Source organism: Nicotiana attenuata, unplaced genomic scaffold, assembly GCF_001879085.1.
Source record: "Nicotiana attenuata strain UT unplaced genomic scaffold, NIATTr2, whole genome shotgun sequence".
In the NCBI taxonomy this organism is placed as follows: domain Eukaryota; kingdom Viridiplantae; phylum Streptophyta; class Magnoliopsida; order Solanales; family Solanaceae; genus Nicotiana; species Nicotiana attenuata.
In genome coordinates this window covers 365231-390689 of record NW_017670432.1, presented here as the reverse complement: position 1 = coordinate 390689, position 25459 = coordinate 365231, and the positions used below count along the sequence as shown (strand labels likewise).

Genomic DNA, 25459 nt, shown 5'->3' with positions numbered 1-25459 from the left:
TGATAGAGGAAGATGATAATGAAGAATTAGGTGAAGTAAAGAAGATAAAGAAAGAATTTTGGATGGATTTAAAGATATGGGAATTGAAGGAGGAAGTGAACCAGTTAGTCCAATGTATCTTGCTTCTGGATTTGGGATTAATGGCAATAGCATTGACAATAGTGGTGTTGTGACGCCTCTGACGGAAGGCGGGCTGACGAGAGCGGCTCATGGTTCCAGTGACACCCCTTGGTCAGAAAGTTACACTACTTCAATAGGTAAATTTTTTATTTTTATTTTATGTATATATACTATATATGTGTTGAATCCCATTGGCTTCTTTGTATGTTTGGACGTTAAATTTTGACACTTAGTAAAAATCCCGACTCCGCCACTGCATGGTTCTGAGTCTATATATTTAGATAAAACACACTTTACATTTTGACGCTTAGTGAAAATCCCGACTCCGCTGCTGCATAGTTCTGACTCAATACCTTCAGATAAAACACATTTTAAATTTTGACACTTAGTAAAAATCCTGACTCCGCTACTGCATGGTTCTGACTCTGTACTTTCGGATAAAACACACTTTAAATTTTGACACTTGGTGAAAATCTTGACTCTGCTACTGCATGATACTGACTTTATACCTTCAGATTTTGATGAAAATGGAGATGTTGAGGTACATTATAAGAGGTTGCTCAAAGAATATCCTTCTAACCCTTTGGTCTTGAGGAATTATGCTCAGCTTTTGCAGGTCAGTCTATTGACTCTACTCACCATTCCCTTGACAGAGTGTATTTTTTATTTTCAGTTTATGAACATGGCTAAGTCTCCTTATATCTTTTCGTTATGGATTTTCTTCAATGAGAGCTAAAACTGCAAATTAGTACACTTCCTTAGTTTGAATTTATGTGGACTTATTTGACTATGCACGAAGTATAAGAAAGAAAGACTTTTTAAACTTGCGTCCTTAAATATGTCATACTATTCGTATGTGTATTAGACTTGAGAAGTTTAAGTTAATTTATTTTCAAATTTGGAAAGGGGTGGCTTAAACTGGGCGGGAGGGATAATAGTTAAAACCATGTCTGAAAAAGTATCCCTGCTCCTCTCTAATAGGCTATAGGCTACTTCGAAATTATGTGTCCCTTATAGAGCATTTGCATAAAAACATGCAAGAGCAATCATTGGGCTTGTGTTCTCAGATGTCGACGATGTATCATACCCAAAAGAGGTCAAGAAACAGTGACAAGAAATCTTCTCGACTCTTTCCTCCGATTTCAGCTTAAGATACCGACAGTTGAAATTGATAAAATGAAGTGTGTGTATTCTTTTTTTAGTGTTTTTAGCATCATTTGTTTTGTCCATAACATATTTAAGAATGATTCGGAAGGTCACAGGGACGCATAATACGTCCTGATATAAATTGCTATATGGGTCTAATTTTTCTGTGTAATTCAACAAGATCTGCTCTTAATAGATTTTGTAGTGATTTAGCTGGATGAAGCATACACGAAATTGTGACGTCGTATGCTGTTTTACCCTTAAAAACTCTATTCTTGTTTCCACATAATGAGATTTAGTCCAAGGCTTGGTTCTCATCTGATATTTGTGTCTTTCATAAACCTACTGCAACTTTGACAGTCAAAAGATGATCTTTCCGGGGCTGAGGAATTTTACTTCCAAGCAACACTAGCAGATCCAAAAGACGGGGATATCTTGTCTCGGTATGCTAAAGTGGTGTGGCAGCTACACCATGATAAAGATAGAGCCTTGAACTACTTCGAACGTGCCACTCGTGCTGCTCCTGAAGACAGTTAATAATAATCTATACCTTTGAATCTTTACTTCTCGTGAGAGCATAAATCTACAGGATATTGACATTGATTTTTTGTTTCCAGTAATGTCCTTGCAGCATATGCTAGTCTTCTTTGGGAGATCAATGATGATGACATTGACAACGAGCACGATACAAACACACACTCCGATCCTCTCTACTTTCTTTCAAGTGTACATGTAACAATAATTCTTTGGGATTGAAGTTGTGTCTTTTCTATGCGCCATATCTCAAGGAAATCGAAGAAGTTACTATATTACAGGACATGGATTGTAACGGAGATAACAGACCAGTAACCCCTCCATTGCATCTTCCAGCAGGACTTGGGATTGGGAATGGTAGATTTGGTGGTGGAAATGCCGAAGATTACTACAGGAGCATGATTCAAGAAAATCCAAATAACCCCTTGTTTTTAAGAAACTATGCTCAGTTCCTTGATCAGGTAATGTGGCCTTATTTTCATTCTAGGTTAGCACTTATACGCTTAAAATGAAGCAAATTGAGATCCATTTTTCCGCTTCCTAGCTTATTGTGTTCTAAGATGTCATAAAAATAAACATGTGAAATACTTGCTTTCTTTCGTTCAGTTTTTCTTTAGATCGTTTGAGCAGGGAGATAATATCGAAATCTAGGAATATGCCACTTTCAATTAGGTTTGGAAAAACAATAATGACTCTGTATGAAGGATTTTTTATGTACATGAGCTTTCACGTCATTGGTACGATGATGACATGAGTTGAGCTTAAATCGAGCAGTGAGGATTCATATAATTGATCCCATATTGTTTGGGACTGAGGCATCGTTGTTGTTGTTGTTGACCTTTCGCCTCAATCAAAACGCGTGCAAATACAGACAACAAATGAAAATAGACTACCTTGAGACACTTACAGCATACTTTTTCAAGCGGAAAATTCTACGTTGCATTAAAATGAATGTTAGTAGATGTTACTTGTAAGTTTATATTTGTCATTGTGCTTCTTGTTCTTGGCATGGCAGTGTAAGGGAGACTTAAAAGGAGCTGAAGAATACTACTGTCGCACAATATTAGCAGACGCTGATGATGGAAAAATTATGTCACAGTATGCAAAGTTTATATGGAAACTTCATCACGACCAAGATAAGGCTTCGTCTTACTTTAAGAGAGCAGTTGAAGCTTCTCCCGGAAACAGGTAGTGATGAACTGTGTTTAGCCATAAAAAATCTTTCCAATTATAGAAATATTAACACAGCCATAAAAATTCTTCCAATTATAGAAATATTAGTACTTTAATACAAGCATAAATACTATGGAGTTAAAGACAGAATACTTCTAGTTTGATTACTACAAATGGAATGAAGGAAAGTGCTACATTGATACCATTAGTAAGTAGAAAAACAAAGATTTTACATTCTGCATATTTATTATGCTGTTTCATATCAAGTTCATTAATTCTCATAGCGCGATGGAGCCTATTTTCAATGGTTTTAACTTAATCAAATATTTCCGATATGGAACATAGGACACTGTGGAACGGACACTCCTTCCCCAAATATTACACTATATGTTGAATTCCTTTGACTTATTTGTGTGTTTACTTCTTTATACTTTGACACCGCTAGTGAAAAACCTGGTTTCGCCACCGTTATATAGATATATGTGTAAAATACTGCTACTACTAAATTTTCGAGAAGTATTCGAATTCTGAACCCATAATATCTTAAGTACATTATATGTTATCGGTGCTAATATATGGTTGAACTCGTCAAGTTTATATTCTCAATTCGTCTCTATTCGTTGTGAACCTGTGCAGTTTTGCTTTCAGCGATGTACGTGCAGCATATGCTAGATTTCTGTGGGAAACAGAGGACGATGAAGACGAAGACGAAGGATTGGACAATCATAATGGAGTGCCATGTTTTCAACACTCAATTTGACAATAGTTTGGTTTCTCAAATTGTTCATTAAGTCCAAAGAGCTAATTTCTGATCATCTATTGGAGGATCACACAATGTTCAAGCTTCAGGATTGGTCCTACAGCTTGAATCAAGCAACTGAGTTAATCTGCATGTAACTGTTATTTACTGGTCAAATTAAGGTGGAAAAAGATGATGTTATATATCACCTTGTAGTGAGATTTCCCTGAAGAATAATGAGTAGCTTCAATTCTAGCTTAAGTTTGTGCCTAACTCCATTAAAAAAATAAGGAAACTCAGACTTGAATAGCGTCTCTTCAAAGCCTTTATTTTTTATATAGGATTGTGGGGTCCATCCCCTTGGTTGGCAATAGATGGCAATAGTCTTGTGCCTATTTTTGCCTATGAATTTACTTTGGCAGAGAAGCTTGGCTGAAGATTTTATTTGGACCCAAAGTATGCAAAAATATGGAGGAGAATCAAATTCTCCTGTAGCACACTTGGAGCTCAAGGTTATTTTTCCCTATAAAAGGCGGAGCTTTCTCACTTCTTCAATCACACCAACAAAGAGAGAAAGAGTGAGGCATCATATACAGGGTATAAAAAAATAGTCTGTAAGAAAAATAAAGAGTGTGAATGATAATGTAGTGAGGTGAGTGAAAATATCAAAAGAGGGTTATTTATTTTGATTGTTATAGTGGTCTTTATAGTATTTTACTCGGGCCTACAAAGTGTAAAATTCCTTACTATAGTGATATCAGTTGCTCCTCTCGAGGTCGTGGTTTTTCCCTTATTCAGAAGTGTTTTCCACGTAAAAATTTTGGTGTCGTTGTCACTCTTTTATTATTGTTGATTACCATATCTCGGTGCTACGTTATTATTCTATTGTTATTGCCATGAATGTTTATTCTTGTGGGAGGTTTATTTCCAACAACTGGTATCAGAGTACAGGTTCTGTTCGTACACAAAAATATTATTCACGGTTTGTAGTACTACACCAAATAAAATGTCCGGAGTAAAGTACGAGGTAGCGAAATTCAACAGAGATAGAGGTTTCTCAACATGACAAAGAAGGACGAGGGATCTACTCATTCAATAGGGTATACAAGGTACTAGATGCTGATGCCGAAAAGCCCGAGGAGTTTGAGGTGAAACTGCCTAATCTCTTGTTGAGGTAAAGCAGTTCAGACAGTCTGTTATCTCATCAATAGGAATCCATCAGTTCCATTGGAGTTTGACATCCTAGAGAGAGTTTGGACCAACAAGGAGATGTCCTACTCGCATCTGAAGGTGTTCGGTTGCAAAGCTTTTGCATATGTACCAAAGGAGCAAAGAACAAAGCTGGATGATAAATTCGTTCCCCACATATTCATCAGATATGGAGATGAAGAGTTCGGATACAAATTGTGGGATCCTGTAAAGAAGAAGGTCATCGGAAGCAGAGGTGTAGTCTTCCAAGAAAGTGAGGTTGGAACTACTGATGATTGTGAGCACGTGATTTTTGCCCTATATGAATTACTCCCATAAATTCAATTTCTTTCAGTGTTTGCAATTTTGTGGATTTTCGTGGCATCTTTTGTTAATTGTTTGCATTTTTGTCTATGCATTTTAATTAATAAAAAATATAAAAATTTATGTGCATTTGCAGTTAGGGTCATATTTTATATTTTTAGGTTAATTAATTAATCAATTGTGGCAAAATATGAAAGAAAAAAACAAAAATAGTTTATTTTCCATTTTGGCCTTTTCATTTTCGAATTTTATAGTTTTCTTTTAGTTTAGGATTTAGTTAATTTTGGAGAATGCAATTAGTTGTTAATTTTGTTTTAGGGTTAAATCAGGTTTTTATTTTGTATTTAACAAAATCTGAAAAAAAAAAGAGAAAAAGAAAAGAAAAATGAAAAGAAAATGGTGGTCTTTGATAAAAGATCCAATTGTTTGGGCCTTTTCAGAATAATTTCCCCAAGCCCAAACCCTTTTGCTTGTAACCCATCCAAATACCCAGCCTAGTTTCCCCGACCCGTCTCCCTTCGAGACTAAACGACCCCGTTTCACTTAAATGAATCTGAGTCGTCGAGGATCTTTGATTCAACGGCTCTAAACTAGGGGTCACTTAATATAAAACGGTCCAAACGCCACCCCTACCCCCCATCTCTCGTCTCTCATCACCCCACAGAACCCCCGTTACCCCCGCCCTGAACCACCGCCTGCCGCCCGCAGGAAATCGTCTACGGCGGAGGCTGGCGTTCAATCGCCGTGAAAATAACACCACTGCTTCTCCTTTGCCTTCTCATCCTAGATCCCCACCCCATTTCCCTCAAAACTCACTGAAACTCCTCGAATCTCTGTGTGAAGCCATGAACCCTAGCGCCGCCACAGTTTCTCCGGTGGCGGCGCCACCACCAAACTTCCCCAAAAATACACCCTGGAACACTTATCACTTCCTCTTCCCAAATCCCTAACCCATGCCCTTCGAAATCCCCCTAGATCTCGTCAAATCTTAAATCCGAAGTCCAATTCAAAAAGTTCAAAATCATCTCCCTTCAAACCTGGTAGCATGCAATGTTTTCTCGCAAAGCTGGCAAGCCTGACTCAACGAAATTGATGTCGATTCAGTTGTTCTTGACAAAGAACAACGAGGTCGACATAAGTTTGGTCGAGCTTTCCGTCTCCGTTTGGTTTGAGCATGACTAGGTAAGTTCTTCTTCATTCCTTATGATTTTCTTTCAGTTGATTCATCTTCCTCCTCATCCCCTTTCCCTTGGGTTGGTCAAAAATTCATGTGGGTGTTCTGGGTTCGAACTAGGTCCTCTTTCTGTTCTTCTATTAATTGAACTATATAAGTTTCTTGATCCGCTTGTTTTGTTGTTTTAGTTTCTGTGATTAATAAGCTTAAATGTTTCATTATCAGTTTAATTGTTTAGCTAAATGAAGTTAGGTCCATAATTAATTTGCTGTCATTTTAGGTTAGTTCATTAATTTTGCCTTTTATTTCCTTTGTTTTTAAAGAATAGTTTCCGGTTTGTTTGTTTTGGAAATTTTGGGTTAGTTCTAATCTGGGCCCATAAGTGTTGTAATTGGTTTGCAAATAGCAACAGGCCCAAATAGGGATTACATTTAGGGGTCTATGACCCAATTGGCTTGGCCAGTTGACCCGGTGGGTTTTAAGGGATAATAAGCAGGGGTTTAAAGGGTAATTTGGGGATTGTAGTTAGGGAATCTTTAGGATAACAGAAATAGGAAGCTTTCTAGGAAGCTTGGGTGGGGGGTTTTAATTGAATTTCAGACTTATAGTAGGTTAGCTTGGTTAACAAGTCAGTAAATGAGGGATCAAGTAGCAAAAATAAGAATTAGAAGAGGGTAGAGTTGAAAAAAGGGAAATCTGATAGTTGCCCTAGTCCCTTGCCTATAAAGGCACCCCAAACTTGCCTTGCAAGGGAGACTGAACAGATCTAAGAGAAGGAAAATTTCTGTAAATAACAAAATAGCTGAAAATCCTTGAAAAAATACTCTTCCATTGAGTTTTAGCTTTGTAATTTGGAATTTTCATTTCCTGAATCAATTGTTTGGATTCTAAAAAGGTTTGAGGTCGAGTCAATTAAGCTTGGTCTGTTGTTTGGCTGGGGTGTTACTTGTTTGGAGTTGATTCCTAGGCTATTTGATCTCATTTGTTGGGTTTGAAATTGGGTTTAAATTGCTGTTGATTGCTGCTCTGTAGCTGCTGATCCCTTACCCTTTTTCCTTCTGTTTCTTCTACATCCAGGTACATATCTCCTGAAACCTGTAATCTGATGCTCAAGTTGAAAGTGAAAACAAAATGTAATGGAAGTTTGGGAGTTTTGATGTTCAGCTGTGTATGCTGTTCATATGTTAATTGTTATTTGAATTTTTTTATATGTAAAGCAAGCTTGTTAAGCTGAATGTTAGGATTGTTTAAGTTCTATAATATGCACAATATGTGAATCCTGTTGAGTAGAGCTAGTAGCAGTTTATCTAGTTTTAATGGCTTTCGATTACTGAGTTATATAGATTCCACTATTTTTTTTTGTAGATGCACGCTTAGTATTGCCCTCTAGTAGTTTTGTTAGATTTAATAATTGACCTCTTGTCATTCCTGAGGCATGGAAACTATGAAAGACTAATTGTAGGATAGTATGGATTTTCCATGTGTTTCAAAGGTTTGATATCATGTTTAAAATGTTAGTTAAGATTTAAGTTTAAGTATCATGTGAGTGTGTTTAAACCTGACATGCGATTTGAATTTGTTGCTATTCTACTGTTAATTGGAATTTCAACAGCTAGTCATTATTTAATTGGATTCCTTGGTAGTTTGAAGACAATTCTCCAGATTCATTGAATTCTATTCCATCAAAGTGTTTAAAATTAGTTTGAGGCTTAAAGATTTGAGGCTGCATGTAATTTAATTATAAAAAATGAAGCCCTGTTTTTTTGTGATAAGTTCTGTTTGTGAAATGTTGCTTCCCTCAGGGACTCGATCTTGAGTCCCGCGTTCCAGCTTCAATGTTTTCAAATTGGGCCTACTATTGAGGTTTGGCCCAAACCTTTTTTTAAAATTGTTGGTTCTTTATCCACAGTATGTTATTGGGCTCCCCGTAATTTGGGGGTTGAGCTCAGGTTTGAAATGGAAATTGGACTCACATCAATGCTGAATTTAGTTCTGATATTTGTATCCCATTCTGAATTGGACTGGCGTTTGTAACGTGACATTGGGCTCCCTTTGGGCCCAGGATTGAGAAAATAGCTGGACTCACCAACAATTAAAATACAATAGAGAAATGGGTTTAAGCTTTGAATGAGAGATGGACGTCGGTTCAATTACTACCTTCTTTTAGTTTTAAAATCCCTTGTGAATTTTTAGGTTTTCCATTCTTTAACTAAGCTTCTTTAAATAGTTGAGGCGAGCCATATCCAATAACATAGACAGTTATGGCCCTCCGAATATAGTGGAATTAATCCTTTTAATCTAGAATTGAGGTGCGCCATGCCAAATAAAATGACAATTGCGTGGCCCTTATTTTAATTAATCTTGTATAAATCCTTAGAATTCGAGGTGTGCCATTTAGCAAAATTCCATGGCCCTCGCAAAGCTAAAAATGCGTAGTTGCTTCAGGCGCGTACTTTAATAATATTACCTTACTAAACTCGGGTGTGCATTTCATGTGACCCAAATCCAAATCTTTATAACGTTGAATAAAATGTGTTTCGGATTACGGGTGCATTTCATGTGACGTGATCCAAAGACATATTTTAGACGATGTTAAATCTTCTTTTAAAAATGAATAAAAGCGGTTAAAAGTAAAAATGCATAGGGTTAAATTGTTTCTAAAATCAGATAACTATGCCAATAATAGCAGTTGAGCAACCGTGCTAGAACCACGGAACTCGGGAATGCCTAACACCTTCTCCCGGGTTAATAGAATTCCTTACTCGGATTTCTGGTTCGCGGACTGTAATACAGAGTCAACTCTTTCCTTGATTCGGGATTTAAAACTGGTGACTTGGGACACCATAAATCTCCCAAGTGGCGACTCTGAATCTTTTAATCAATAAATCCCGTTTCGATTGTCCTTTAATTGGAAAAACTCCCTTTATTATACCCTACCTGGGGGTGTAATGAAAAAAGAGGTGTGACAGCTCTGGCGACTCTATTGGGGATAAGAACCCAGAACTTTTTGGTTCAAGGTTCAGAATTTGAGCTTAGATAAATTGTTATATTTGGCTTTATCTGATTTTGTTACATGTTTGGGCCTAATGTGCTAAATGTTGCTTTTTACCACTTTGATATTGGTGAACTGTATATAAATTGTTACGAATCCCTCCCCTCTCTGAGTCTTCTAAATCATGGAGAAGGGTGCACTTCGTGTAGCTTCTCTTCTGTTAGAGTCAATTCCCAAATTTAGAACGAGGTTCGAACAAGTTGCAAAGCCGGCGAAGCTTCTGTATTCCCGGTACGTTGCCCCCCGNGAGGTTACGAACAGTTGACAAGCCGGCGAAGCTTCTGTACGTTCCGGTACGTCGACCCCCCCCCCCCCTCCCCCCCGGCTCGAGTTGTCCGCTCGGGTAAGCCAGGTCTAGAACAATAAACCCAGGTTTTTAAACCTAGAATAACTCAGCCTCATGCCGGATCCCTAGTAGGAGCGTTTGTTGCATCACGTGCATTTGACTTAGGGGACTCAGCACTGGGGTTGGGTCCGTCTAGGACAGGTGTACCTAAAATAACAGACCATCTTGATGCATATTTTACGTGCTACTTGTGCATTTATTCGCTTCGGGTTTGCATGCCGACTGGCTTTTGAGTGATGGGAGAAAATTGGAAAAAGAAAATAGCAGTGTAAGGGTAAGTGAGCTAATCACCTGTTTTGAAAGAGAAAAACCAGTGTCCAAATGGTACTGAAACGCTGCCAAATTTTTGAGAAAATGAAAAGAAAAGGGTTTTGTTTTCAAAAATAGCTGGTTTTGTTTTATTTGCCCGAACTACGCCAGTTTGATTCCCATAGGGCGTGGGATACGTAGGCAACCCTCATCGGGTCCAACTTCCTTTTTGCAAAATTAGCCCAAAAAAGAACAAAATTTTATTTTTTATAAGTAAGGTGATGCCATTCTTGTCAAAAATAGCCGAATGTCCCTAAAAGGGCGCCGGAAGGCTGTTTTTGCAAGAACAACCACCTTTGGTCATTTTTTTTATTTTTGGCCAGTTAACGAGCACAGCCTTAAAATCTTCTTCCCCGAAGTGCTGAAAGGCCGTATTTGCAAAGAACTGGGTTTTATTTTGAAATAAACTTTTTGAAAATTGGTGTTGTTTCCCTTGAGTCGAACTGAGTCATAGTTTTCTTTTAATTAAAATCACCTTAATAAATGTGCAGGATGAGCACAATTCAAAATGAACCTTTCTCAATCCGTGAAGAGATCCCTTTGGAGCTACATATGTGGTGGCATGATTTGGGGGACAACAGCAGGAAAGTTGTGATAAAAGCGTTGGGTGGTCTTATTGGGCTCTTGAAGGTTAAGCCAAGAAAGGATCTAATTGAGGCCTTGGTGCCATTTTAGGATCCAACACATAATGTATTCCATTTTGCTGATTTTGAGTTAACTCCTACATTGGAAGAGATAGCAGGCTACGCCGGTTTTGAGGGGAATCTTAGAAAGCAATACCCGGTGGCGCCCAGAACAGTAACCCCTCACAAATTTTTGGACTTGTTAAGCATCAGTCGGGACATCCGAGACGGAAATTTGGCCAAAGGATTCTGTACCTTCTACTTTTTGTACCGACGTTACCGGGATCCCCATGGTTTCGAGACACCAAATACCGGTCTTACTCACGCAGGAAACTAAGTCAAGTGGGAAGCTCGGAGAGGATTAGCTTTTATAATGGCATTCCTGGGAATTTTGATTTATCCCAGAAAGGACGGGAATATAGACTTGGGACTTGTGGGGATAGCTGACTTTATGATGAAAAAGGCAAATGGGACCATAGTGCCAATGATCTTGGCAGAAATTTATCGGGCTCTGACCATTTGCCGAGAAGGAGGAAAGTTCTTTGAAGGGTGCAATATGCTGTTACAACTGTGGATGGAGGAGCACCTTTGCCATCGTCCGGGATATCTGAATTGTGGTATGACTGGTCTTGAATGCATCGAAAAACATGAAAATAGGGTAGAGGGTTATGAGTTTCAGGAGGGTACAAAAGCATGGTATGACCACTTGAGATCCTTGACTGCAAACAAAATTGAATGGACGTTCGGTTGGCTCTCGGTCGGTGAAGTAATCCATATGTCGGCTGAGGAGTGCTTTCTGCTGTTAATGGGTCTTCGGAGTATCCAGCCTTATGCTCCACACAGAGCCCTACGTCAGTTAGGCCGATACCAGACCATCCCATATGATGAAGATTTGAGTCGGCAGGTCATTGGGTTAGAGCCCAAAGCTGCCTTCCCAGAAGACAAAGTGCGTCGGATTTGACATCAGTGCAGATTTTTAGAGCCAAAAACTCAAGTACGCGATCTATCTAGAGGAGAGTTAGAGCCTGGCTACCCTGCTTGGTATGGCAAAAGATCCCGAGTTCATCAGGAGTCTGAAAGGCCCGCAAAGAGACCCCATGTCCAACAGTTCGCCGATGGAGCACAGGTGCAATGGGACTGGTTGATCAAAGAAAACGGGTACAGGGCCACCATAAGCAGGCTAGAAAAGCAAGTCACGGACCTTCAGTTTGAAAATAGATTGCAAGCCGCTGCAGATGAGGGAGAAAATAAAAAACTAACTCAGGAAAATGAAGCCCTCAAAGATCAAATCCGGAAGATGAAAATAGCTGCTAGAAACCCGGAAAGAAGCCGGGCGGATGAAAAGCTTATAAGCAGTCTGAAAAAGAAAGCCCTTGATTGCCAGGATGACCTGGAAAAGTTTGAGGCCAGTTTAGCGAAAGTCCGAGCACAATGGGCAAATAAGGCGGAAGAGCAGGCAAGGTTTGTGCAACAAATGAAAAGGAACTACGAAGGGACAACCACCAGCCTAAAGAGAAAAGTAACCACCCTCGAGAATGAGGCAGCCAAGCAGGCCCAGGATTTTAAAGCTGATAGGGAACACTGTTATGAATTGATGGCTCAGATGGAGGAAGAAGTGCAACAGTTGCAAAACCAACATCTCCACGACACTCAGGTGTTAGAAGCCCGTAATCAACAGGTCGGGCGTCTGCTTTAGGAAAGAGGTAGGACCCGAGAGAGGGTCAGGGCTATTGCCGATTATATTGTTGTGAAATGCCAAGCATGTGAGGATATGACTCACACCACTTTCTTTGCGGAAGTGATGACATTTGTTCAACAAATCATGAGTGATTTGGAGAGGCTCTAGGGGGATCTTGCATATAGGCTCGTGGCGAGGCCGAATGATGTCCCGCGGGCCCCAGAAGCATTCGAGGCATTAATGTATTCGTAATCTTTGCTTGAGTCTGTACTTTCTTGCTGTTGAAGTCTATCAGTTTGTCTTGAGTCTTTTAGTTCTTTTTCTATATTTTCATCTTTTGAGAGTCTGTTAGTTTCTTTTTGAGTCTGTCAGTTTCTGAGTCATTGTAATCAGGCATTTGTTTTGTTATGAAAAATTGAAAATCCCAAAATGCTTTGTTATTTATTTTGCATTTATGTCCCCAAGAACTACGCTTGGTCTGATTCATGCGGGGTCATGATACGTAGGCAATCTCCATAGGATTCGACCGTAACCAAATACAAAAAGAGAAACAAAAGAGAGGAAAAACAAGAGAGGAAAAGCAAAGAAAAGAAAGAAAATAAGAAACCGAGAGAAAAAAATAATGGCAAAATAAGAGGGAGAAATGAGAGAATAAAAACAAGAAAGCAAAGGCAAGAAAATGAGAGAAAAGAAAAAGAAAGGAAGTTGCAAAAGGAAATAAGGAAATCCGGGATGACGCATGCAACCGATCAAAGGCATAATAGAAACGGTTAACTGCTTAGGTGCATTCATGCCTATAATGTGCTTTTGCCAATCTGTTAAAGCCCTCTAACAAGGTTGTTGTTGATGTAATGAGTTCAGGCAGGTGCTTAGTTGATTGGCATTCTGGCAACTGACTCCTACAACACCCGATCTAAGGACAAGCTGAACATGGCCAACCAAGAACTAGAGGCGAGTATTGTCGATCCGTCAAGAGAGGTAGATGAATCGGAGGTTAATTTGAAAGATGAGATATACAAGCTGAAGCAGCAAATGGTTGAAATGTACCAGGCCTGGTTAAAAGGGCATCCACCACCGGTTTATCCCGCTAACCCTGCTTATATCCCACTGTTGGCTCAACCTCAAGAGCCTCCTACTGTGAACTCATCTCCAGCCTTTCCCACCTACCAACAATGCTATGGCACGACCTCCCAAACACTACCAGCTCCACCACCTAAACAAGTCCCTTACCCTCCTCCACCAATCACTCCTATTTTTTTGGCACCTCCACCTGCTGCATTACACCGATCTTCCAGTGAGCCTCTGTTCCAGACTCACGACAACCACTATTATCCCCCAGAACCTACCTTCAAAGCGCCAGAACCATGTTCTTACACTCCTCATTTTGATCTCTCGGAAAAAACTCAGAAGCCACCTAAGAACCCCGAGCAGGAAGAGATGATTAGGAAAGTCAAGAGCTTGGAACAATCTTTCACGAATATGCAGGGGCTAAGTGGTCAAGTATGTGTGGCGTATAAAGACCTATGTTTGTTCCCAGATGTCCAATTACCAGCGGGGTTCAAGATGCCCAAGTTTAACTTGTACGACGGGCATGGTGATCCAGTGGCACACCTAAGAGGTTTTTGTAGCAAGATGAGAGGGGCAGGCGGAAGAGATGAATTACTGATGGCGTATTTTAGTCAAAGTTTAAGTGGCTCAGCTTTGGAATGGTACACCCGACAAGATCATGGTCGGTGGTACACATGGGACGATCTAGCCCAAGCATTTGCCTGCCATTTTCAGTATGATCTTGAAATTGTTCCAGACCGTCTGTCATTGACGAAAATTGAGAAAAAGCTCGGGGAGAGTTTCAGAGAATATGGCTTCCGTTGGAGAGAGCAAGCAGCGAGGGTTGACCCTCCGATGAAAGAGAGTGAAATGGTTGATTATTTCTTGCAGGCCTTAGAGCCCACTTATTTTGGTCACTTGGTGTCAATGGTAGGGAAATCCTTTAATGAAGTGGTAAAAATGGGAAGCATGGTAGAGGAAGGACTCAAATCTAACAAAATCATGAGTTATTCAGCAATCAAGGCGACCACCCAGGCCATTCAAAACGGCACTGGGGGTGTATTGGGAAAAAGAAGAAAGAGGACATTGCGACAATTGAGTCAAGAGCTTGGTCCAGGGGCCCATCACCTTACTATAACCAGCCTCGACCCCACCTCCACACTTACCCCCACACTCCATATAGCCTACCACAACAATACTACCCACCGACAGATCCCCATTTTACTGTCCATCACGCTCAAACATACACTCAACCTGCGGCCCACGCACAATGGCGTGCGCCAACCCCACAGAACACCTACCCAGCTCCACAAAACACCTACCCACCTCCAAGAGCCTACAGAAATCCCCCTGGAATAGGTTTCCGGCCTAACCAAGCCATCAAGAATGAGAGGTTGCAGAATAAGAATACTTTCACTCCATTGGGAGAATCATATACTAGTCTATTCCACAGGTTAAGACAGTTGGGTATGTTGACGCCGATTGAGCCTAAAATGCCAAATCCCTTTCCGAGAAATCTTGACTACTCGGTGAGTTGTGAATATTGTTTAGGGGCTCCGGGACATGACATAGAGAAATGCTGGCAATTGAAAACAGCTATTCAAGAGCTCATTGATACCCATCGGATCGAGGTTCAAGCCCCGGAAGCGCCCAATATCAACCAGAATCTGTTGTCGGCCCATCATGAGACCAATATGATTGAGATAGTGCATAAAGGAGGAGAGCCGAAGAAGCCCTACAGACTGTAATGATGATCAGGTCCAGTGAAGTCAAGACGAGTGAAAAGTCAACAAGTGGGAAATCTTTGATCAAGTTGAAAGGGACAGACAGTAAACCAGTTATGGTAATTGAGAAGGAGTCCTCAAGCGGGGTTGCAGTGAAACAAGGAAAAGAAAAAGTAGTGGTACCAAGGGCAGTAAATAAGCCTATTGTAGTTGTGGAAGGTGCTCGCACAGAGCCTGTTATTATCAAACCGGTAACTCAGCTACCAATAGTCAGCAGCAAGGCCATCCCTTGGAACTATGGCCGAATGACAGTGACTTACAAAGGGAAAGAGGTTAAAGAAGAAGTTTGTGAGACCCATGGTCTGACTCGCTCGGGGAGATGCTTTGCCCCCGAGAGGTTAAGGAAAGCCAAAACCTCCAAAGATAACCTAGTGTTAGTGAAGAAAGTTGTGACCGAAGAAGAGGCAGAAGAATTCTTGAGGAAGATGAAAGTGCAGGATTATTCTATTGTATAGCAGTTGAGGAAGACCCCTACTCAGATCTCATTGATCTCATTTTTAATCCATTAGGACAAGCACCGCCGAGCGTTGATGAAAATCTTGAACGAGGACCACGTTCCTGACAAGATCTCTGTAAACCATCTAGAAAAGATAGCAAACAAGATTTTTGAGGTAAACAGAGTCACATTTTCTGATGATGAATTGCCCATGGAGGGTACTAGGCATAACAGAGCCCTTTATCTTACGGTGAAGTGCGAAGATTCCGTGGTTACCCGGGTACTGATCGATAATGGGTCCAGCGCAAACATTTGCCCTCTCTCCACCCTGGACAAATTGAAAGTGGACAACGAAAGAATTCACAAGAATAGTATTTGCGTTCGGGGGTTCGACGGTGGAGGGAAAGATTAAGTCGGGGACATAGTGCTGGAGCTGATAATAGGGCCGGTTGAATTTACTATGGAATTCCAGGTGCTAGATGTGGAGGTTTCCTACAATCTTTTGCTAGGCCGACCATGGATTCATACTGCCAAGGCAGTGTCGTCTACCTGCACCAGATGGTTAAATTTGAATGGGACAGACAGGAAATTGTGGTGCACGACGAGGATAGTTTGTATGCCCAGAATGATGCCATTATACCTTTCATCGAAGTTGAAGACGACAAGGGGCCGTGGGTCTATCAGGTTTTTGACACAGTGTCAGTCGAGAAAATCCCAGAAGGGGAATGTGTTCCAGTTCCAAAAGTAGCAGCCGCATCAGTCATGGTAGCCTCCAAAATGTTGAAGAATGGTTTTGTACCTGGCAAGGGTTTGGGTGCGTCTCTGCAAGGTATCGTACAACCGGTTTCTCTTCCCAAAAAACTTGGATACCTTTGATTTTGGGGTTCAAACCTACAGCTGCAGACATAAGGCGAGCAAGAAAGTTGAAACAGAGGGCATGGGTTCTCCCAAAGCCTGTCTCACGTCTCTCCCGATCATTTGTCAGGCCTGGTACCAAGAAGCGCCCAGTAACAACAATGCCCGGTTCTGTGGTTGGTCCTGATAAGGAATTGCTTGAAAGGTTTGAAAAGTTGTTCAATGATATGAATATGGTGGAAGCTGGAGAGGGATCGAGCAAGGCGGATGTGCAATTTGTGGGGCCCAGTGCAAAGATCAACAATTAGGAAGCTACTCCTCTTCGTACTCGGAGGGAGTCTTGGTAGTTGGCTTTGATTTATCTTTCAGTTTAATCTGGATTATTCCAGGGTTGTAATTCAGGTTATATGTTCCGTCCGTTTGGATGTGTTAAACCTTGTTATCTTTAATTTCAATGAAATGCAATTTCCCTTCTTTTTCATTCCTGATAGTTTTATTTTTATTTTTCTTTTTTTTTCTTGTATAGTCCTTTTTATGCTGGTTTCAGTGACATGACATGCATGAGGAATCTCCGGCCCAGTCTTAAAAGCCAATCTAATTCTGAAATAATAATACAAGAAATTGAGTGTGATGATGAAGTGGAATATGATGATGATGAGGCCTTTGAAGAGATCAGTAAAGAATTAAGCCATTTTGAAGAAAAACCCAAACCTAACCTGATTGATACAGAAGCAATCAACTTAGGGGATCAAGATAATGTCCGGGAAACCAAAATAAGTGTCCATCTTGAATCACAACTCAGAGAGGAGATAACTAAAGCACTGTTCGAATACAAAGATGTTTTTGCATGGTCATATGACGACATGCTGGGTCTAAGCACCGACTTGGTGGTTCACAAATTGCCCACTGACCCGGCGTTCCCCCCTGTCAAGCAGAAGCTGAGGAAATTTAAAACTGATATGAGTGTAAAGATCAAAGAAGAGGTCACCAAGTAGTTTGATGCAAAAGTCATTCGGTCACGCGGTATCCCACATGGTTAGCCAACATTGTGCCTGTGCCGAAGAAGGATGGTAAGACCCGGGTGTGTGTTGATTACCGCGATCTCAACAAGGCGAGTCCAAAGGATAACTTCCCATTGCCGAATATCCACATATTGATTGATAATTGTGCAAAACATGAGATTGGCTCTTTCATAGATTGTTATGCGGGCTATCACCAGATCTTAATGGATGAGGAAGATGCAGAAAAGACGTCATCCATCACGCCATGGGGAACGTACTGCTACAAGGTCATGCCTTTTGGTTTGAAAAATGCTGGGGCAACCTACATGAGGGAAATGACAACTATATTCCATGACATGATACATATGGAGATCGAGGTCTATGTGGACGATGTAATTGTAAAGTCCAGGAAGCAGTCTGACCATGTCAAGGATTTGAGAAAGTTCTTCCAAAGGCTTCGCAGGTACAATCTTAACCTCAATCCTGCAAAGTGCGCTTTCGGTGTTCCATCTGGAAAATTGTTGGGATTTATAGTCAGCTGTCGAGGTATTGAATTGGACCCATCAAAAATCAAAGCCATCCAAGAATTGCCACCTCCGAGGAACAAGACTGAGGTGATGAGTCTGTTAGGGAGATTGAATTACATCAGCAGGTTTATTGCTCAGCTTACGACAACGTGTGAGCCTATCTTCAAGCTGTTAAAGAAGGATGTTGCGGTTAAGTGGGCAGACGAGTGTCAAGAAGCATTTGATAAGATAAAGGGATATCTGCCAAACGCACCTGTATTGGTCCCGCCAGAACCAAGGAGGCCTTTGATTCTGTATTTGGCGATTTTGGACAATTCGTTTGGTTGTGTGTTGGGTCAGCATGACATCACCAGCAGGAAAGAGCAGGCCGTATACTATCTCAGCAAGAAGTTCACAGCTTACGAGGTTAAGTATACTCAATTTGAGAGGACTTGTTGTGCCCTGAATTGGGTAGCAGAAGTTAAAACATTACTTGTCATCTTATACTACTTACCTCATCTCTTGGCTGGATCCGTTGAAGTATATCTTTCAGAAGCCTATGCCCACAGGGAGGCAAAGTGGCAAATCTTGCTCATAGAATTTGACATTGTCTATGTGACCCGGACTGCGATGAAAGTACAAGCATTGGCTGGCCATTTGGTCGAGAATCCAGTAGATGACAAATATGAACCTTTGAAGACTTACTTCCCTGACGAAGAAGTAATTCATATTGATGAGTTAGAACAAGTTGAGAAGCCAGGATGGAAACTTTTCTTTGATGGGGCTGGAACCATGAAAGACGCTGGGATATGAGCGGTACGTATTTCTGAAATAGGGCATCACTACCCTGTTATGGCTCAGCTTCATTTCTTCTGTACAAACAACATGGCTGAGTATGAGGCATGTATCTTAGGTTTGAGGTTGGCTGTAGACATGGGTGTTCAGGAAGTCTTGGTCATGGGGGACTCGGACCTTCTGGTACACCAGATTCAAGGGGAATGGGAAACACGAGATTTGAAGCTTATACCGTACCGACAATGTTTGCATGATCTTTGTCAACGGTTTCAATCAATAAAGTTCAAGCACATTTCGAGGATTCATAATGAGGTTGCCGATGCTTTGCCTACTTTGGCGTTAATGTTGCATCATCCAGATAAGGCTTATGTGGACCCTTTGCAGATTCAGGTCCGTGATCAGCATGCTTATTGTAATGTGGTGGAAGAAGAACTTGATGGTGAACCGTGGTTCCACGATATCAGAGAATATCTCAGGATGTGGGTGTATCCAGTACAGGCCACAGGTGATCAAAAGAGAACAATTCGACGGTTGGCAAGTGGATTTTTCTTCAATGGAGGGGTGTTGTACAAAAGAACTCCAGATCTTGGGCTGTTGAGATGCATAGATGCTAGACAGGCCACAACTATCATGACCGAGGTACATTCGGTAGTTTGTGGACCGCATATGAGTGGGTACGTGTTGGCAAAGAAGATTCTCCGAGCAGGCTATTTTTGGCTTACTATGGAGCGAGATTGTATCAGTTTTGTGCGCAAGTGTCATCAGTGTCAAGTGCATGGAGATTTGATTCACTCTCCACCATCGGAATTACACACAATATCTGCACCATGGCCTTTTGTTGCATGGGGCATGGACATCATCGAGTCAATTGATCCAGCAGCATCAAATGGGCATAGGTTCATTCGGGTGGCCATTGATTATTTCACCAAGTGGGTTGAGGCCAAAACATTCAAGTCTGTAACCAAGAAAGCGGTGGTTGATTTTGTGCACTCAAATATCATTTGTCGGTTTGGAATACCAAAGGTGATCATTACAGACAATGGGCTAATCTCAATAGTCATCTGATGAAAGAGGCATGTCAGCAGTTCAGGATTACACATCGTAATTCCACCCCTTACCGCCCTAAGGCAAATGGAGCAGTTGGGGCGGCCAACAAGAATATAAAGAAGATACTCCGAAAAATGGTGGAGGGTTCTAGACAGTGGCATGAAAAGCTGCCTTTCACATTATTGGGTTATCGCACTACTGTTCGTACTTCAGTAGGGGCGACTCCTTATTTGTTGGTGTATGGCACCGAGGCATTGATACCTGCGAAAGTGGAAATCCCATCCCTTCAGATTGTCGCAGAAGCCGAAATTGATGATGATGAATGGGTCAAAACCCGCCTGGAGCAATTAAGTTTGATCGACGAGAAAAGATTGACAGCAGTGTGTCATGGTCAGTTGTATCAACAGAGAATGGCAAGAGCGTATAATAAGAAGGTGCATCCACGGAAGTTCGAAGTGGGTCAGCAAGTGTTGAGACGTATCCTTCCACATCAGGTTGAGGCCAAGGGCAAGTTCGCTCTGAATTGGCAGGGGCCATTCATCGTGAAAAGAGTGTTTTCCAATGGTGCTTTGTGTTTAACAGAAATAGAAGGCAAGTGTGTAGAAATGGCCATCAATTCCGATGCGGTCAAGAGATATTATGTATGATTTTCTCTGGTTAAATTGTATTTGTTTGTACTTGGCATGTTTTGAAGATTGGAATGACGAAGGCATTTTGTTTTGCTATCTAAACACTTTATCCTTTGTTACCCCTTTGAGCCTTGTTTATTTCCTTTCATACCCCTCTTTTGGAATCAGTAGCAAAGATCAGAAGCACAAGTGTGAAAGATAAGTAAAAGAAAAAAAAAGAAGAAGAGGAAAAAAAACAACAAAATAAAAAAAGAAGAAAGAAAAGAAAAGAAGAGCAAGAGGAAGAAAGAAAAATCGCAACAACAAAGTAATTCCTATGACATGAACTACGTTCGACCTGATTCCTTTTAAGGATACGTAGGCAGCCTCACGGTTCGGTCCCATCAAAATAAAAATCCAAAAGTCCCCAAGCAAGAAACTGGGGCAGAAGTTGTGATTGTTGCAAGAAATATGATTCTGAAGGTTGTAATTTTGAACCCATTTGAATTGTTTTGAGCCTTTGATACCCTTTCTTTCTAACCCTATCCAAAAGCCCACGTTACGGTCCAAAGAAAGACCTTCTTGTCAGTCTTCAAGAATTGCCAAGTCGAGCAAGTAAGAGGTGATTTGTATCAGGGGCAACACTCTGGTCCAAGCAGGAAAAATAATGAAAAATGAGAGAGTCTTATTGGTGAAAACTCTCACAGGCATCGTAAGGCGACGGGAGCTGAGAGAAATGAAAATGAGAGAGTCTTATTGGTGAAAACCCTCACGAGCACCTTAAGGCGAAAGTGAGTTGAGAAGTGAACAAATGAGAGAGGTCTGTGGGTGAAAACCGTTCAGGACACCGCAGAATGAGCAAAGTTAGGGTTTGGGTGAAGAAATCAGGTCATGGAATTTCGGGGCAACAAAGTATGGCAACTGAAAGTTGGTTGGTTGAACGGACTGGGCCAGTTAATCCAAAATGCATGTCATGATCAATGGTACCAATTGTTCCACTCAGATAAGTCTTTTTTTTTCCTTTTAGCAAGTCTTCCCGTTTTGGATTTTCTTTATCCTTAACTCTCAAGGTCATTGCATTTCATTTCTTTTGGGGTTTTGTTTCTCTAAGATGTTCCAATGTTAGTCTTCTTCAAAGCAAATAAGAAAGGATTTCAAAGCTCACTACCAGCTTTCAAAATGCAAAGCACAGTGTGGCCAGAACATACCAAAGATAGCAGGATGTAAAGTGGGATATAGGGAGTCACCGGAAGTTTCATCGGTGGAATTATTTGGTAATTTCGTGGGAGATGCAAAGGTTCAGATAAAAGGGTTAAAGATGTAAAATAACGGTTTGGGTATAGAACACTCGGGTCATCAAAGGGCATGAGGTTTGAAAGTCAGTCAGAAAGTCAAGCGGTTCAGGGCCAGTCCGGGGAAGTAGGTCAAAACAAAACATGGCATCGGAGAGACCTTCAGCAAGAATGCCATCAACTAATCGCCACATTTCAAATTGAAAATTTTTTCTTTGATTGAAACAAGGGCAGGAAATTTTGTTTATTTCGGAGAAACTCTCCGTAGGGGAAAGAGCAAGCACCAAACAGGTTTCACTGTAAACTTTCAGGACCCTCATGTAAAATGGGACTTAGTTACATTTCAAAGCAATCATGAATAGCATAGTTTAGCATAAGGAATATAAGTTGGCTTTAAAGTTTGCAAGTTTAAGATATGATTCAATTAGGAGTTTTCAGGACCCTCCCTGAATAATGGGACCTAGTTTTAAGATTTCCATTAGATAACAAAATTGTCACTTTTAAGATAAGATTTGATTTTGATTTTCAGGACCTTCCTGGATAATAGGATGTAGTTTTAAGACCTTCTTAGATAACAGGACTTAGCGGAAGTAATACCTTTAGAAGATATAACTTAGGTTTATAATTGTCGTTCAATTAAGAGTTGTCAGGACCTCCCTGGATAATAGGACCTAGCTTTCAATAGTACTAGAAAAATTCAGTTTAACACTCACATATGTGCCCAGCTACCAAACTGGGGCAGCAAATTTCCTTTGTTTTGTCTATTTTTGTTGGAATCAGGTACCCGCTTGGAGAACAGGGAGAAACAGTTCAAGTCAGCAGTCAGGAGCCCGCCTGGAGAACAAGGGAATACATTTCAAGTTTAGCAATCAGGAGTCCGCTTGGAAAGCATGGGAATACATTCAAGTTTAGCAATTAGGAGCCCGCTTGGAAAGCATGGGAATACATTCAAGTTTAGCAGTCAGGAGCCCGCCTGGAGAGCATGGGAATACATTTCAAGTTCAGCAATCAGGAGCCCGCCTGGAAAGCATGGGAACACATTCAAGTTGAGCAATCAAGAGCCCGCCTGGAAAGCATGGGAATACATTCAAGTTTAGCAATCAGGAGCCCGCATGGAAAGCATGGGAATACATTCAAGTTTAGCAATCAGGAGCCCGCCTGGAAAACATGGGAATACATTTCAAGTTTAGCAATCAGGAGCCCGCCTGGAGAGCAAGGGAATACATTTCAAGTTTAGCAATCAGGAGCCCGCCTGGAGAGCAAGGGAATACATTTCAAGTTTAGCAGTCAGGAGCCCGCCTGGAGAGCATGGGGATACATTTCGAGTTCAGCAATCAGGAGCCCGCCTGGAAAGCATGGGGAATACATTTCAAGTTCAGCAATCAGGAGCCCGCCTGGAAAGCATGAGAGTACATTTCAAGTTCAGCAGTCAGGAGCCCACCTGGAGAGCACGGGAATACATTCAAATTCAGCAGTCAGGCATCTACCTGAAGAAAAGGAAAACATCTCAAAGTACAATTCGAGTTCAGCAATCAGGCGTCCACCTGGAGAAAAGGAAAGCATCTCAGAATGTAGTTCAAGTTTTGGCAGTCAGGCATCCACCTGAAGAAAGGGAAAACATCTCAGATTACAATTCAAGTCGACAACAAAGGAATTTCACCGGAAGAATACAAGTCAGCATGGCAACAAAAGTTGCAAGATCAAGTTCGAAGAGATAGATAGGTTTTGTAATTCTTAGATCATAGTTTAGTTTAGCTTCTTTTTATTTTTACATGGTGTAATAAGGGGTTCAGTAAGCAGTAACAGCAGCAGCAGCAATAGTGAAATCGCAGCTTCATAGTAGTCCCAGCTACCAAACATTCCTGAACTACACTGACCTGATTTCTTTTTAGCCAAGGATATGTAGGCAACCTCAGAAGCAGGGTGCGGTCAAATCATTCAAAAATGCTTCCCACGGAGTATTCGAACGGGCAAAAATCGCTCGTATCCGCTCACTTTATCTTTGCACGAAAACTCTTCATGTTTCCGAGCAAAGAGGGGCAGCTGTGACCACGTGATTTTGCCCTATACGAATTACTCCCATAAATTAAAACAAAATAATTTCTTTCAGTGTTTTTAATTTTGTGGATTTTCGTGGCATTTTCTGTTAATTGTTTGCATTTTTATCTGTGCATTTTAATTAATGAAAAATATAAAAATTTATGTGCATTTGCATTTAAGGTCATATTTTATATTTTTAGGTTAATTAATTAATCAATTGTGGAAAAACATGAAAGAAAATAACAAAAATAGTTTATTTTGCATTTTGGCCTTTTAATTTTCGAATTTTATAGTTTTCTTTTAGTTTAGGATTTAGTTTATTTTGGAGAATGCAATTAGTTGTTAATTTTGTTTTATGGTTAAATCAGGTTTTTATTTTGTATTTAACAAAATTTGAAAAAAAAACAAAAAAAAAACAAAAAGAGAAAAAGAAAAGAAAAATGTAAAGAAAATGGTGGTCTTTGATAAAAGATCCAATTGTTTGAGCCTTTTTAGAATAATTTTCCCAAGCCCAAACCCTTTTGCCTGTAACCCGTCCAAATACCCAGCCCAGTTTCCCCGACCCATCTCCCTTCGAGACTAAACGACCCCGTTTCACTTAAAATGAATCTGAGCTGTCGAGGATCTTTGATCCAACGGCTCTAAACTAGGGGTCACTTAATATAAAACGGTCCAAACGCCCCCTACCCCCCATCTCTCGTCTCTCATCACCCCACAAAACCCCCGTTACCCCCGCTCTGAACCAGCGCCTGCCGCCCGCCGAAAATCGCCTACGGCGGCGGCCGGCGTTCAATCGCCGTGAAAATAACACCACTGCTTCTCCTTCGCCTTCTCATCCTAGATCCCCACCCCGTTTCCCTCAAAACTCACTGAAACTCCTCGAATCTCTGTTTGAAGCCATGAACCCTAGCGCCGCCACAGTTTCTTCGGTGGCGGCGCCACCACCAAACTTCCCCAAAAATACACCCTGGAACCCTTATCACTTCCTCTTCCCAAATCCCTAACCCATGCCCTTCGAATGCCCCTAGATCTCGTCGAATCTTAAATCCGAAGTCCAACTCAAAAAGTTCAAAATCATCTCCCTTCAAACCTGGTAGCGTGCGATGTTCTCTCGCAAAGCTGGCAAGCTTGACTCGACGAAATTGATATCGATTTAGGTGTTCTTGACAAAGAACAACGGGGTCGACATAAGTTTGGTCGAGCTTTCCGTCTCCGTTTGGTTTGAGCATGACTAGGTAAGTTCTTCTTCATTCCTTATGATTTTCTTTCAATTGATTCATCTTCCTCCTTATCCCCTTTCCCTTGGGTTGGTCAAAAATTCATGTGGGTGTTCTGGGTTCGAACTAGGTCCTCTTTCTGTTCTTCTATTAATTGAACTATATAAGTTTCTTGATCCGCTTGTTTTGTTGTTTTAGTTTCTATGATTAATAAGCTTAAATGTTTCATTATCAGTTTAATTGTTTAGCTAAATGAAGTTAGGTCCATAATTAATTTGCTGTCATTTTAGGTTAGTTCATTAATTTGCCTTTTTATTTCGTTTGTTTTTAAAGAATAGTTCCAAGTTTTTTTGTTTGGGAAATTTTGGGTTAGTTCTAATCCGGGCCCATAAGTGATGTAATTGGTTTGCAAATAGCAACAGGCC

At 40.8% G+C, this 25459-nt stretch overlaps 1 protein-coding gene across 1 annotated transcript; it reads left to right on the top strand.

The window, feature by feature from the left end:
* Positions 1 to 76: 76 nt before the first annotated feature.
* On the top strand, positions 77 to 11065 carry LOC109239301. The gene is made up of 9 exons (XM_019405847.1): positions 77 to 257; positions 636 to 736; positions 1627 to 1801; positions 1886 to 1935; positions 2097 to 2261; positions 2816 to 2988; positions 3622 to 3713; positions 4896 to 5206; positions 10781 to 11065. Exons 1-9 carry the CDS (start codon positions 77 to 79, stop codon positions 11063 to 11065), a joined length of 1533 nt encoding a protein of 510 aa, XP_019261392.1.
* The last annotated feature ends 14394 nt before the right edge of the window (positions 11066 to 25459 follow it).

Excerpts from the sequence above, each read along its gene's own strand:
- LOC109239301 (XM_019405847.1), top strand. The coding sequence starts at position 77 with ATGGGAATTGAAGGAGGAAGTGAACCAGTTAGTCCAATGTATCTTGCT. Across the intron at positions 258-635 it reads AAGTTACACTACTTCAATAG|ATTTTGATGAAAATGGAGAT; the intron begins GTAAATTTTTTA and ends TTATACCTTCAG. Across the intron at positions 1,802-1,885 it reads TGCTGCTCCTGAAGACAGTT|ATGTCCTTGCAGCATATGCT; the intron begins AATAATAATCTA and ends TTGTTTCCAGTA.